Raw genomic sequence first — 16,399 nt, 5'->3', positions numbered from 1 at the left:
GATCAAGATCATTTAAAATAGGCTATAATGGAGCTGTATGATCCATAAAATACGGAGAAAGGCTATTAATAAAGGAAAAACAATCCAGAAAATGCGTGTATAGCCTGCGCAGGTAAAAATACAAGTATGTGTAAAATGTCATAGCAAACTGTGTCTGATATGAAAACTACGCTAGTCATTGTCCCATAAAATGACAAATAGCAAATAGCACATATAGTATTTTCATTACTTTTCATTTATTTTGTTTTTGTTAAGTAAAACGAGACCTTGTTGTTTGCAACTACGTTTACCCCGAGACCGTGTCGCGAACACCAGCTCGACCGCAAAACACTTTCACTTTGAGAGAAAGCGGCAGCCGTGGAGAGATTCCACCGCTTGACGCGTCCATGTGAAAGAGCTTTTAAACGGTCTTCAGACAGCGTGAACACAAAACGGGACCGTTTGAGAGCAGCGTCAGCGTGTACCGGATTGAGTCCAAAGAGCAAATACCCGTGCATGTCACCCGCACTGCACCTGACAGATAAATATTATTCCACCCGTTACGTCAGTTTTAGCGGTTCACCCGTCGGGTAGGACTCTGTTTGGCACACACATAGAATCTTGCATTGATAGCAGGTTTAAAGAATTTGACATCTTGACAATCTTATGTAAAAAAAATAAAAAAATTAAAAAAAATCATCAGTGACAGACAGACCTATTCAGTTGTTAATTTTAATACAGGTTTTTATTAAACCTTAAAATGTGACCTTGTATGTAAAACTAAGAAAGCTATAGAATTTTTTTTTTTTTTATCTGTTGTTTGATTTTCAGTTTCATGTTTTAACTTTTGTTCAAAATATCGTGATACGTATCGTATCGTGAACCCAATATCGGGATACGTACCGTATCGTGACCTAGGCATATCGTTACACCCCTAAACGACATTATTCAACAATGTCGTCGCTGCGCCTTGTTTACAAGCAGAGGAATGCACGCATGCACCATGATACTCTTTTAAAAGCGTATCAAAGAAAAGAAGAAATTGTTGAATAAAATCATTATTTTTGTTTTCTTTGCACACAAAAAGTATTTCTCGTAGCTTCATAAAATTATGGTTGAACCACTCATGTCACATGGACTATTGTATCGATGTCCTTACTAGAGGTCGACCGATATATCGGCCAATATTTGCCATTTTTTATATATCGGCATTGGCCGATATCCGTGTTTAGTAGCGCCAATTAAAAGTCAGGCACGTCCGCGGGCAGCCCCATGTTATTGGTGCGGTAAAATGCGCTGCTGTGAAAGACACCAAGCCAAAACTTTTGTAAGATTCAATAACAGTTCTGAGGGAGAAATGTAAGGCTTAAATTCTGTCCTATGTGTATATATTACTAGTATTACTCCATTTAAACACAGCGGTGATTCGTTTAAGAATGAACATGCGTTTTTAAACAAATCTAGTGAAATGATTCAATTTCCCATACATAAAGTCACTCGCTTTATTCAGGAATGAATCAGCTGTTCAAACGAATCAAATGAATGATATGATTCAGTAATTAAATCAGTGTCTTGCCGCCATCTGCTGGCAGGTCCTCTCAGTTATATAAATCATTTAAAATTTCTGTATTCAAAATTTTATATTTAAAACATTAAAGTTTAACATTAATCTCAGCTCTTAAACTTTTATGTAAATGATTAACAGTTTTTATATTATCTGTTTTATATATTTAATACTTGGTCAGTCCGATTTGTTTGGTTAACTTTGGTTAAATCTTTTATAATAATACTGGGCAGTGCACAAAATAAAGATCCGAAAGATGGTTGATTGTGTTCATTGTTCATGATGTTAAGTTTAGAAATGATGTGCATCCACTTATTATTAGTGTGACATTTAAGCATGCAAATAAAGAGGAGAACTTCAAGATATCGGCCAAAAAAATCGGCAGCACATATCGGCCATCGGCTGACCCTGAACTCTAAACATCGGCATCGGTTATAGAAAAACCCATATCGGTCGATCTCTAGTCCTTACTACCTTTTCTCAGCCTTGACCGTGGTAGTTCCCTTGCTGTCTATGTAGGATCAGAAAGATCTCGGATTTCATCAAAAATATCTTAATTTGTGTTCCGAAGATGAACAAAGGTTTGGAACAACATGAGGATGAGTAAGCAATGACATAATTTTCATTTTTGGGTTAACTATCCCTATAAACAATATATTTTCTTCACATCTCATATTATTTCCATCACCAGATTCACAAGCGAATGCAAAGTTTTTTAAGAAAATGCAAAAGTTTGTGAGCAAACAATGTTTCTTGAGGGCAGGTAAAAAAAGAACGCAAAAAGATTTGGGTGTAAAGTTTATACAATGCGAGCGAATGCATAACATTTTGAAAGCTAAGCTTTTCTGAGTGAACTAGGAGTTTTGCAAGCTTAATGCATGGTGTTTTTTCCTCCCATCTCATTTCACCAACATGTGCCCTTAGCAGAATTTAGACAGAAGGCCAAGAGCTGTATAGGCTTTTATGTTTTTTGTGTGTGTGTATGTGTTCTTTTTCCCCCCTTTTTGGAAGACACAGGTCACTGTCTATGGTCAATGAATGGAAAAGGAGTAGTGGATGACTAGGGCCTTATGAAATCCATTTAATTTTTTTTCCAATTTGTTTTTTTTTTCTTTTTTTTTCCAAATACCATTTTTTCTCGTTTTCGTTTTTTTTTTTTTTTTTACCTGTTTTAATGGTTAAAAAACAAGATTAATTAAAAAACATGTCTAATTAATTGAAATAATGAAACATACACAGTTTAACATCAAATTATTAAAATTTGATTAAAATGACATCTCTATAAAATACATTTTATTATTTTATTTTTAAATTCAGTTTTATTTTTTCATAAATTCCGTGTTTTTCATTCATTTCTGAATTCCATTTTACATTTTAACATTACAATTTAATAATTAAATACATCTCAATTAACTGATTTAAAATATATACTTTTTAAAATCAGTTAATTCAGATGTTTCTAATTATTTATTTAAATTATTTAAATATATATATATATATATATTTTTTTTTTTTTTTTTTTTTTTTTTTTTCATAAATACTGTGTTGTGTATTTACATTTTTCTGGTAAATATTTATTGGAAAATAATGTTTTAATAATTTTATTAATTAAACTTAAAACAAATTTTAATTTTGATGTTAAAAACTTTAGGTTCCGGTTTCTATATGATATAACTTTATGTGTTCATGTACTCTTACTTTAGATTTATTCAAAAAATTTGACAAATTTCGAGATATTCCACGTTATACAGTAAATTAAAATTTTCTGACTTGATTCCGCAATTCCATCTGAGTTTTCTGCACTGCGGACACAGCCCTAGATGACCAGTATATTTCAATGGCCAATGGTTGACACATAGTACAATTTAATAGATTAATAATTTTTCAATACATCATTCAAACATATCTGACAACAAAAAATGGTTCAAATTTGTTCATTTCATGTGTCATAACAAGGGCTGCTGTTTGTATAACAGCGTAACAGCGGCTGCTGTTGGTCAGGAGTAACAAGCGTGTCGATCTACAAACGACTCTAGTGCTTTGTGGTTGAGAATATCTGCAGATTAGTGGTTATGAATGTCAAACGTCACGGAGTGTTAAACATGAAAGTATATGATTGCATAAGGCACATCTGAGCTCTACTCACATGTGGTGTCTTTGCCTTCTTGCCTCAAATATCTCAGCATTGCGCTCATGCTCCATTTGTTCCCATAATCCTCTACTTCAGGGTCATCGCAGCTGAAAGGAAGAGAAACCCTGACTGACAGCGCTGCCAAAACATTGCTGAGAAATGGGCACAACGTAACAATGTTGACATGATTAGCAAACACGAGGATTAGCTCGCATTTGAGATCACATTCCCGAGCCGTTTAGGAGCGATGAACAATGAGAAGTGATTATTTAACTATTATTTCTGACAGCTTAGATCTGTTCTCATTACTGTAACACGCATGATGCTTTATAGCATGAGCTGCCACAAGACAAACACAAGCTACTGCAATTTATAAAGAGGTATTAAGGATTATTGCTACATAACCTTGTGCAGATTCAGATGGAAAGACTTTTCTCACATTTCCTGTGCTAACATTGGTGGAAATTGTGTTTAATAGACTTAATCATGGTAAAATGAGTCTACGATCGCAATAATAATCTGCTGACTGTACCTTCTTCTGTTCATGATGACTACCGTCCAGAAACATTTGAAAAAGAACGATTTTTTTAATAAAAAAAAGAATAAAATGTTAACTAAAAATAAAATCTTTACCTCGTCCACTCATACTGTAACATTATATTTCAAAATATCAAATATTTTCCACTATTTGGTTATAATTTTGAAATTTGATGTACCGTCCCATCCTTATAAATGACATTTCAAATCTTTTAAAATTAAAATGTTTTTTTTTTTTCAATCAAACATTTCTGAACTTTTCTAGTTAAAAATTTTAATTATTTTCTTTGAATTTTAATTCGTTTTAATTTTAATTCTACTCAAATTAAATTCTGAATTCTTTTCGCTACCTCAGTTCGAATTTAACAATTGAACTGGAACTTAAAAGTCATTCCCCACACTCAAAAAAAAGTAAGCCTTTTTTAAGGTTTATGCATTTTAATTATTAGTAAAATTCCATTAGATTGAACTGAATAATCTTTATGTATTTTAAATGAATAACTGATTAAGGACTGTTCAATTATAATTATATATTAATTATATATTAATTCAAATGCATAACGCTTACTCAATTCAATTTGACGAAATTTTACTATTAATTCAATTACACAAATCTTAAAAATGCTTTTTTTGATTTATGCATAAACAGATGATATATGTATTTGATTTATATATTAAAAAAAATTGTGCATAATATATAGCCTACGTGGTTATATGCACAGTATTTGTTTTCATTGCCTTTAATATAAACATTATTTTATTAGACAAGCAGGATATATATTTTTTTCTTTCTTTTTTTTTTTAAATGTAGAAACTATCGAGATATACATGTACAAATGCATATATATGTACAATTCCGCTCAAAAGTTTGGGATCAGTACACATCAAGGTTGTGTTTATTTGACCTAAAATACAGAAAAAAAAGTGTAAAATTGTGAAATATTATTATTATTATTAATAGGGCTGCACGATTAATCGCATGATGTTGTGAGGCGCGTTTAGTCAATGAAGCCGGTACTTTGATTAGTAGTAAATCTCCATCACGCTGAACGCATGTGATGGAGATTTACTACTAATCAAAGTACCGGCTTCATTGACTAAATGCACCTCACAACATCGTGCGATTAATCGTGCAGCCCTAATTATTAATGTTTTCTATATTAATATACATTAAAATGTAATTTATAGCTGTAATTAAAGTTTTTTCAGCATCATTACTCCAGTCTTCAGTGTCACATGATCCGTCAAAAATTATTCTAATATGCTGATTTATTATCAATGTTAAAAAAAGTTGTGCTGCTTCATTTTTTGGGGAAACAGTGATTCTTTTTTTTCAGCATTCTTATTAATAAAAGGTTCAAAAGTACAGCATTTACAGCATTTAAAATAGAAAGTTTGTTTAACAATATTCAATAATACTACAAATGGGGTCAGTAAATTTTTATTCTTTTTTTTTTATTCTATTATGTGTTGAATTAATCAAAATTGATAACATAGATTTGCATTATTAGAAAAGATTTATATTTTGAATAAATGCTGTTTTTTTAAAGAATCACATGTTCCAAAAAAAATTGGCAGCACAGCTGTTTCCAACATTGATCATTCTAATAATAATTCAGAATATTAGAATGATTTCTGAAGGATCATGTGACACTGAAGACTGGAGTAACAGCTGATGAAAATTCAGCTTTGCGTCACAGGAATTAATTATATTTTAAAGTATATTAAAATAAAAAACATTATTTTATATTCTAATTACATTTCGCAATATTACTGTTTTTTTCTGTATTTTTAATCAAATAAATGCAGCCTTGATGCGCATAAGAGACTTCTTTAAAAAAAAATTAAAAGTCTTACTGATCCCAAACTTTTGAGTGGCAGTGTATATCAAATTTCAGTTTTTTTTCCCATGTCTCCCAGCCCTACTATATCTACTTGAATGTGTTAAACAGTGGCAGCAGAAAGTACACATATTTTTTTAGCACAGCACAGCCTCTGTTTTTCATACGGCCTTATAATCCATCAATGCTGATGTGAACACAGGACAGGATGTGCTGAAATAAAATTATGTCATTAAAATACCAGCAGACCTATTGCCACACAAATGTTGTGATTAATACTAAAACTATACTCTTAGTATTCGTATTCATATCCACACTCGAAGCTGAAATATCAAACCACAAGTCATCTTACCTGACGTAGTCACTGCTCTTTTTGTTGACGCTGTAGTTGGTCAGATGCATGAACTGGTTTTTGATGTTTGCCGTGGCGTGGTCGTACTTCACTGTGGCAAACCTACAACACACACAAGCAAGAAGGAAAAAATGAGCTTAATAGCGAGGACGACATTCAACTGACCTGCTGAAAAGAATAAATAGGTACAGTACCAAAGCAAGCAGCCTTGCGTAAACATGGGATGACCTTAAACTCCAGCCACAAATCTATCTAATATTAATGTGACATACAAACAGAGAGGTTTTGCAACAGCCGTCCAACTAAAGCTAGCAAATCACATAACTGCAACAGCAGCGCTGTGATGGGATGGCGTATTTTTGTAGGCCAAAACCTGGAAACAAACATTTTAGCACGTCTCGTTCCATCGTCCTGAACTCAGACATTTTTTAGGAGGGTTAATAAGATTTAAAATAAGCTCAAGATATTTTTACATTTTATTCTACAACACAAAATACAGAATTAAAACCCCCTTGTAATTTTTTTAAAGGAAGCCAAAAGTTGTGTTTGTGAGAAACAAATCCGTCATTAAGACGTTTTTAACTTCAACTAAAATCCATGCACATAGTTGTTTAGAGCTGTTTTGGCTTGTAAACGGTGCAGATTTCTCTCCTGATTCAGAATAGTCCACTTTTTCACTGAAGAAAGTGTTATTATGAATTGTAAACATCTTGTATTAAGGTTAAAAACATTTTAATGATGGATTTGTTTCAGCTTTTGTCTTCACAAGATGTTAATGATGGACTGGAGTGGTGTGGATTACTTGTGGATTATTGTGATCAGTGTTGGAAAAAAATAATTGTAAAAGTTTAAAAGTACTTAGTTACTTTTTATGTAATTAATGTACTTCATGTAAGTAATGTGTTACATTACTTTTGCATAACTTTTTAAATCTGGGCAGGGCTTGCTAGTTTGTTTTTAATATAAAAACTTCTGTTTTTGGCAAATGTAAAAGCCCTTTCACACCAAAATGCAGAAAAAGACAGTTCAACACTCTTTAGCAATAAAAAAAGAACAAATGTTAGTTTATCTTGAGTAATTTTTGCTTATTAGTATGGATCATCAAAGCTTAACATCAAAGAAAAGGGTTAATAAAATGAGATTAAATACATAAAGGATATTTGTATTATTTAACATATTTATTGCAGGTTTGTGTAATAGTTTGTTTTAATTAATTAGGAAGAATACCACTTTTTTTTTTTTGTGAGTGAAATGAATTAATGCATGTTTTATTCTAGAATTAAAGTAACATATTACTCCCGATCCTTCAACAGCTTTCAATCAATAAATGAGGAAAAAATTTTTAATTATATTATATTTTCAAACATATAATAACTCAGATAATTTCTTGTAAAATAAAAAGTAATTAATTTCTTCAAAAAAAATAATGCATTAAAAAAAAAAAGTAATCTGATTATGTAACGTGTTACTTTTAATGCTTTACCCCCAACACTGATTGTGATGTTTTTATCAGCTGTTTGGATGCTCATTTTGACGGCACCCATTCACTGCAGTGGATCCACTGGTGAGCAACTCATAGAATGCTACATTTCTACAAATCTGATAAAGAAAGAAACTCCTCTACATGTTAAATCATCTGAGGGTAAGGACATTTTTAGCACATTTTCATTTAGGTTATCTATTGGGTGAACTATTCCTTTAAAGCTTTTACTCGTCTTGAAGAAAGCATTGCTAATAAGCATTTCAATTGGAGAACAGGGGTTGTCAGGATTATAAACTTCGTCAGACTGAACAGATAAACTCTTCTACTCACTTTCACAGCCACATTGTGTTTATAACCATGCTCTTGCAAACCATTTTAATTCAAACTTTCAGGGAATATGTTTTGAAAGACTAAAAGAGTTATTGGAGTCTTAATGGTTGTGACGTGGAAGTCATGTGACTGTGGTGTAGTTTGTTTATCGCCTACATTTAGCTTTTTAATTCTGGTGATTTATGATTAACAGTTGTGTTCATTTGTGAAGATTATATGATAAATAAAACATGTAAGAATTATATTTTTGCTGGTCCTTTTTTTTGCAATGTGTGACCCTGGACCACAAAACCAGTCTTAAGTAGCACGGGTATATTTGTAGAAATAGCCAAAAATACATTGTATGGGTCAAAATTATTTTTCTTTTATGCCAAAAATTATTAGAATATTAAGTAAAGATCATGTTCCATGAAGATGTTCAGTAAATTTCCTACCGCAAATATATTAAAACTTAATTTTTGATTAGTAATATGCATTGCAAGAACTTTTTGGACAACAGGCAAGTTTGACAATGCTTTGTCCTCTTCTAGCTTGTCTGTCTGGAGAAACCAAAAGTAGGATTATTCCACAGGCAGATCCACAGATCTATAGTTAAAACAATTTGCTCAGTTTTGTGTGCAAATTGTCTATTGTCAATAGTGTGCCAATGCATGAAGCACCGATCTCACAGAAGTCTTATTCCTATTGAAATGGCTGGATTTCACTTGCAAAAAGTCTCAAAACAATGGTAAATGTGACTGCCTTTATTATGTTTTTTCAAGGAATTTCCCTTTCCTTTTATATTTGTAACCCTGAACCACAAAACCAGTCAATAGCAATAGCCAACATGGTATGGGTCAAAATTATTGATTTTTCTTTTATGCCAAAAGTCATGTGAGATCATGAAGATATTTAGTAAATTTCCTACCGTAAATATATCAAAACTTAATTACTGATTAGTAATAGGCATTGCTAAGAACTTCATTTGGACAAATTTAAAGGCAATTTTCTCAATATTTAGATTTTTTTTGCACCCTCAGATTACAGGTTTTCAAATAGTTGTATCTCTGCCAAATATTGTCCTATTCTATGAAACCACACATCAATTGAAAAATGTATTTATTCGGTTTTCATGTGATGTAGGCATCCCAGTTTAAAAAATGGACTGGTTTTGTGGTCCAGGGTCACATATGGGTTTTTGAGGGAACCAGAATGATGCTAACTTACAGGTTGGCCTACAAACACTGATGCATATAATGTTTCTGTCATGAAGTCAACTAACTAATCTGTTTATTCTCCTCATAAACTGCACATGATGGTACAGTGGCAATACTGCATAAGCTTTCTAAACGTAATCTTAGTGATTTGTCCTAAAGCTCACGGGTATTCCCAGAATACACCGCCGCCGGGTTTGAGAGGAGTGGACGCCACATGTGGAGGAAGAATTTCCTGGCATACAGAGAGCACCTGAATGCCTTCAAATCTTCTGGGATCTCCAAGATAAAAGTTGAGTTGGGAAAAGCGCCAGGATGCACCGCCAGCAGTTCATAAGAGAGTGTGCTGAAAACAAACCCGAGTGTCACTCTGTAAAGGCGGTGTCAGCGCCAAGCCTAATAGAGGTAGGCCAAGCGTTTTACACACACCAGACCACAGCGGCCCACAATACACTGCACATCCACTTCACACGGTTTCACTGCGCACGGCATCCAAAAAAGAATCACAGGATTTGTTTGAGCTTCTCACTCGCATGTCTGAGAAAACGTTCTCCTGGCCGTGCCAAAAGCGGGACACCGTGTGTATATCTACATTGAATGCGTTTCACAGGCGCTCAACGGAGGGTTACGACCGTCGGAGCGATTGTGAGACTTTCCACGGCTGCTGAGCAGTCAGAAATCTTTCCCACTACTATTCGTGGCTTAGGTAAAAAAATACCATGAAAAAGAGCCTCTTCAGGTAGAAAACCATTTAAAAAGGCCATTACGTAAGCCTGAGAACATGCTTCCTTAAAAAATGTTTTTTAAACTATCACATTTCCTTGGTGCTTTTAATATGTTAAAAAAAAAATCACTATTTAAAAAAAAAAAAAACTTTTGTCAATGTCCTTCCAGCAATGAGACAATGGAAAGCTTTGTTTGAGGCCTAGATGAGCCGATCCAACTTCACTGGAAACATTTCTGCTGCCATCTAGTGTCTGTGTTATTTCAGTGTCTGTAAGGAATATTTCTGGTTAAGTAGAAGTTGCAGGTGCTGATATTTACATCTAAATATCAATCTCTATATCTGCAATAATCAAGCAATAATCTGCAATAAGATCAAATTTAAATGATCAAAACATATAACGCAATGCAATCCAATGATGATTCAGTGATGAACAAATCAACATTCCCCAAAAGGCAGATGTTCAAATTTGATACATCTGAACATGATTTTTCTAAAAAATAAATAAATAAATAAAAAAGATGGATAACGCATATTTGAATGATTTCCAATAGATTATGTGACACTGAAGACTGGAGTAATGATGCTGAAAATTCAGCTTTAATTACAGAAATAAATCACATTTTATAATATATTCACATAGAAAACAGCTATTTAAAATTGTAATAATATTTCACAATATTACCATTTCTGTTGTCTTTTTGATTAAATAAATACAGCCATTGCAAATTTTTGACCACCAGCCTAAGTTGTTTCAGTCCAGTGCTCATCTTGAAATATTTCTAACAATGTGAAAATAATTTTTATGAATACTGTATTAAAATTGGTACTGATTTGACAGCAAAAAGATGCTAATTAATTAAACTACAAGGTATTGTGCTTGCTAAAAAGGTCTAAACTATTAAACAGACAACTGAAGGCAAGTAGTAGATTGTAAACAAGATGTTTTTCAGCTATGATCATTTTGATCATTTAGAAATTTGTGTATCACATGATACAATAAGCTTCAAGACATTACTTTTATTTAATCAAATCACAATCTTTTGCAGTTTAACAATGAGCTCATATCATGATTATAGCATTACTTTATGTAATTACGAAGATTAGAGTATAAAGATAAATTCCTTGTCCACCAGCCTCTGGAAATGATTTTCATGAAATGGTTCTTTCGGATGACTCATTCAAATAAAATCATACATGTGAACTGATTATTAACTTTCATTCATCAAGTTAATGATGTTTGTTGTCACAGTTTCATTCTGTGGAACAGCATATGACTGACAAATAGTAGTCTACGTCTTGGAAAAATTTCTACATTAAAGTTTTTCACATGGACATGTTCTATCCTGCTAAAGTCTAAAAAAGGATAAACTAGTCTAATAAACTCCATTATTTAGCTTAACACAAACAATATTATTTGCAGGCACAATAAACTATAGTCAAATTTATATACATCTCTTGACAGAAAAGTTTTGAAAAAAAAAAGGCACCTCATAATACCAGACATATGCATCGAAATGAAAATTCTTGACCGAAGCCGAAGATGAATAAAATTACACACTGCTGAATTACAGATGGTCGATTACCGAACATGATATTATAAAACAATATTTTGCCAAATTATTTCACCATTGCATAAATTAAATAGTCAAGATTTGCTTTTTATAATTTTGTCTTGCTTTTCAAAGAAAAAGATCAATTACAAAACAACAATTTAAAAATATTTTTTAACATTTTTAACGCTCTAGTAGACATTATAGCCTACCAACAAAGAACAATTTAACTTAAAAAAAAAAAAAAAAAAACTTATTAGTTTAAGTTTTAAGACCTTCTTGAATCAGGCATGTGTTTTTAATGTACAAATAAATGCAGCCTTGCTGAGCAAAGGCGAATGTTACAATAAATGTATTAATAGAGCTGTTGGAATTATTGTTATCATTATTTTTGTCTTACTTTTCTATATTATTTTACAGAACAACAGAAAAAATTAAAATGCTAACATTTATAAATGTTGACTTTTATTTTGGCGGAAACCTGCAAGAAGACCTCAGTACTACTTTTTGCTGACAGCAGCAGATTTATGAATGATTCTCTTCATGCTCTTTCAGTGCAGATTTCCTTTGCGCTTTGGACTTTGAACCCTGGCTAACAAGCTTGTGCAGCACTGTCAGAATAAATACAACTGGTGCATGTATTAGACAACATAACATTCTGTAGTTTATTTACTAATGGTTTAAGGCCATTTCGCGATTTCAGTCAGTTTTGCATCTTTCTCAGACCCTTTTAAATGCTTCCACACTGCCAATATGTTGGCCGCATTAGTGCACGCCTCCATTTGATCGCATCACGTCATTGTTGGCTATAATTTATTCTGCCTTTTCGCGAATAATTTTGGTTGCCAAACATTTGGTGCATCCCTAATATTAAGCCTATTTCCAGTATACACACACTTCTGTGATCCTCAGAAACTTCAAAAGTTAAAATCAGTTAAAATTTGTTTCTTTTTGAGTCTGACATGACCATCTTTGTTGGTTTGATTTGTTTATTTCAAACCCATTCTTTGGTTAAAAAATGGTGTAGTACTTGTAAGAGCCATCTAGTGTAGACCTGGTGTAAATGAATTTTGATTCAATTTGATTTTGTGAACTGTCTCGACCAGTCACTTGGTGCAAATCAGCTCAAAAGAACAATCCGTTCAAGAATCGGACATCACTACCAGTCAAAGCTGTCCGATTGTACCTGTCATTGTTTTTTTTAGAATTAAAATATTGTTGGTCTGCTTTAGAAGATTTCATTTTCACTGACATGAGCCACAGAGCATACACTGCAAAAAATGCTTTTCTTACTTAGATTTTTTGTCTTGTTTCCAGCCAAAATATCTAAAAATTCTTGAATCAGGAAGGATTTATTATTTTTTTTAGTAAAAACAAGTCAAAATTAAGTGAGTTTTTGCTTAAAAACAAGCAAAATAATCTGCCAATGGGGTAAGAAAAAATAATCTTATTTCAAGCAGACAACAAGATAATTTTTCTTACCCCATTGGCAGATTATTTTGCTTGTTTTAAGCAAAAACTCACCTAATTTCGACTTGTTTTTACTAAAAACAAGAAAATAATTTTTACTTGTCTCGAAAATCATTCCTGATTCAAGAATTTTAAGATATTTTGGCTGGAAACAAGACAAAAAATCTAAGTAAGAAAAGCATTTTTTGCAGTGTAGGAACAAACAGCCAAACCGATGTTCACATAACAGCTTTCATTCCTTCTGATCACACATGTGTCCTTGTATGTAAGCAACAGCATTTCTTATCGCATGTTTAAGATGTGTGACAAGTACTGTTATACGGCATGCCCTGGATGATGTAAATGAATTACCTGGCCAGGCCCTCCTCATAGAGATAGATCAGGAGAGGGTCGTATGAGGTCACCAGCACATACAGACGAACGTCAAACTTAAAACCTGCAGATACACAAAATACTCTCAAAAAACTCAATTTCAAAATATATGTCATGCAGACTGTGTTGAATCTGCTGGTGTAGGTGTTGTAGACTCACTGTCAATCAGTAGAGGATTGCTGATATAGCGTGACACCAGAATATTCTCATCCGGTGGGATCTGGCTCGGCTGAAACACCAAACATGTGTTATCAAGCAGCACAGAACACAACTGTCATGGTACAAAAACATGATAAACACACTTTCAGATGCAATATAGACCCATTTTCAGGTATCTACCCAGACAATATTTTTGGCATCAATTTAGGCATGCTGATGTGAAGATCAGCATGGCTTACTGGCTTTTCAACTTGCTTAAAATAAGCTAATGCAACACAATTGTTAATCACAAACGAATTTAATTCTGTTCAATCCACTCAAATGTGTAAAACTGATGTTTATTTAATTCATTTGTGTTGGGACTACATAAATCATTTTTGTTGCATTCACTGAAACTACATGGGTGGATTTTTAGTTTACTGCATGATTTGCATAAGACTGAACCAGGAGAGTAATTGCTGAAATTTAGTGTTATTTTATCATATTTTAGCACAGGCAAATACTTGTCAGAGCTTGCAGTTAAGATGGATTTATGATGACTATAGTGTTTGGTGCTTCATTCAATGAACACAGACATACAGTACTAAAAATGTGACCCTGGACCACAAAACCAGTCTTAAGTCGCTGGGGTATGTTTGTAGCAATAGCCAAAAATACATTGCATGGGTCAAAATTTTTGATTTTTCTTTTATGCCAAAAATCATTAAGAAATTAAGTAAAGTTCATGTTCCATGAAGATTTTTTGTAAAATTCCTACTGTAAACATATCAAAATGTAATTTTTGATTTGTAATATGCATTGTTAAGAACCTAACTTGGACAACTTTAAAGGTGATTTTCTCAGTCTTTTTTATTTTTTTTGCATCCTCAGATTTCTGATTTCAAATAGATGTATCTCAGCCAAATATTGTCCTATCCTAACAAACCATACATCAATAGAAAGCTTATTTATTGAGCTTTCATATGATGTATAAATCTCAGTTTTGTCAAATTTAACCTTATGACTGGTTTTGTGGTCCAGGGTCACAAATAAAGATAAAGATAAATGAAAAACTTGCCTTAAAAAAAGTAAAATCAAAACGTTTTTATTTACTTTGTTTATTTCACACTATTTTTCAAAATATTTCAAAATGGGTTAAGGTAAGACAATGATGCTCTGAGGAGTGTGAATTACTGATAGTTGTGAACTTGAAAGAGTCTGTATTTGTGTTTAGGAGATTTTTTGTATATAAAACACATTTATGGATTATGTTTTACAAGAAAATACTGTGTCAGTCTTACTGCTTCAAAACTTCACGTTTATTTTAATGTTACTTGCAGTTTCTTTGAATATTTTTTACTGAAATGTACTAATAATTTCTGAGTGACAGTTTCATAATAAATTGACAACCTTTTTTTCAACGTAGAGCATGACTGCAAGTGCATCTTAACCTCAATAGACTCAGCAGAAAAAGTTTTAAAAATAATTCCAAAAATATTGTTCCTCTGTGTCGCTTTTGTTTATGTTGTGTGGACTCAGCTATTCTAACTGAATTAGAATGAATGCTAAAGCTTTATTGTTATAGTTATCATCTTTGTTCAGAACAGCCCATAAGATGCTGTCGTGTTCATGTCATTGGCTCAATCCTTGCCTGTGAAATTATACATTTTGTTGCCTTAAAGGATTAATTCACTTTTAGAGCAAAAATGTACAGATAATGTACTCACACCCTTGTCATCTAAGATGTTCATGTCTTTCTTTCTTCAGTCCTAAAGAAATTATGTTTCTTGAGGAAAACATTTCAGGATTTCTCACCATATAATGGATATGTATGGTGCCCCCAAGTTTGAACTTCTAAAATGCAGTTTAAATGCAGCTTCAATGGGCTCTAAACAATCCCAGGATTATCTAGCGAAACGATCGGTTGTTATTCAAACAAACTGACAATTGATATACTTTTTAACCTCACATGCTCGTCTTGTCTCGTCTCTGTGATGCATAGTCTGTGTATTACTCAAGACAGTAAGGTTATGTCGAAAAACTCCCATCTCATTTTCTTCCTCAACTTCAAAATTGTCCTGCATTGCTTCAGAAGTACTGACCTAGTGTTTACAAAGTGAACATACAAAGAAGATCAAACTACCTTTACGAAAAAAAAAAAAAAAAAAGTTAAACAACGTTGTAAGACAATTTTGAAGTTAAAGATGAAAACGAGATAGGAGTTTTTAACATACCCTAACTGTATTGACCCGGATTACACAGACTGCATCGCAGAGATGAGACAAGACAAGCATTTGTGGTTAAAAAGAATATAAACTGTCAATTTGTTTTGAAAATAACTGATCATTTTGCTAGATAAGACCCTTCGTCCTCAGCTGGAATCATTTAGAGCTCTTTGAAGCTGCGTTTAAACTGCATTTTGGAAGTTCAAACTTGGGGGCACCATACATATCCATTATACGGAGTGAAATCCTAAAAATGTTTTCCTCATGAAAAATAACACGACTGAAGAAAGAAATACATGAACATCCTGAAAGACAAGGGGGTGAGTACATAACCTGAACATTTTTGTTCTGAAAATGAACTAATCCTTTAAGTCTGCAAAAGATTCGCAGTGACAAAACAAGATGATCTCATGCATTTTATCAGAGCTGGTGATGCAAACCTTATGCAAATGAGCACAAAAATGACTACCAATGCATGTGAAGTCAGTGGAGAGCATGTGATCCTCT

The 16,399-nt window shown here is 32.8% G+C and overlaps 1 protein-coding gene across 2 annotated transcripts in view; it reads right to left on the bottom strand.

The window, feature by feature from the left end:
* Positions 1-16,399, bottom strand: part of ttll5 (tubulin tyrosine ligase-like family, member 5) — a 131,025-nt gene that overhangs the window by 107,963 nt on the left and 6,663 nt on the right. For both annotated transcript variants that reach the window (XM_073827600.1, XM_073827601.1), the window contains exons 8-11: positions 13,689-13,758; positions 13,509-13,593; positions 6,405-6,506; positions 3,690-3,781 (exon numbers count right to left, since the gene is read on the bottom strand). In XM_073827600.1, coding sequence (XP_073683701.1) covers positions 3,690-3,781; positions 6,405-6,506; positions 13,509-13,593; positions 13,689-13,758 — 349 coding nt within the window. The remainder of the gene's footprint in view (positions 1-3,689; positions 3,782-6,404; positions 6,507-13,508; positions 13,594-13,688; positions 13,759-16,399) is intronic.

Source organism: Garra rufa, chromosome 21 (assembly GCF_049309525.1).
Source record: "Garra rufa chromosome 21, GarRuf1.0, whole genome shotgun sequence".
NCBI classification, from domain to species: Eukaryota; Metazoa; Chordata; class Actinopteri; order Cypriniformes; family Cyprinidae; genus Garra; species Garra rufa.
This window is presented reverse-complemented; position numbering and strand designations above follow the sequence as displayed.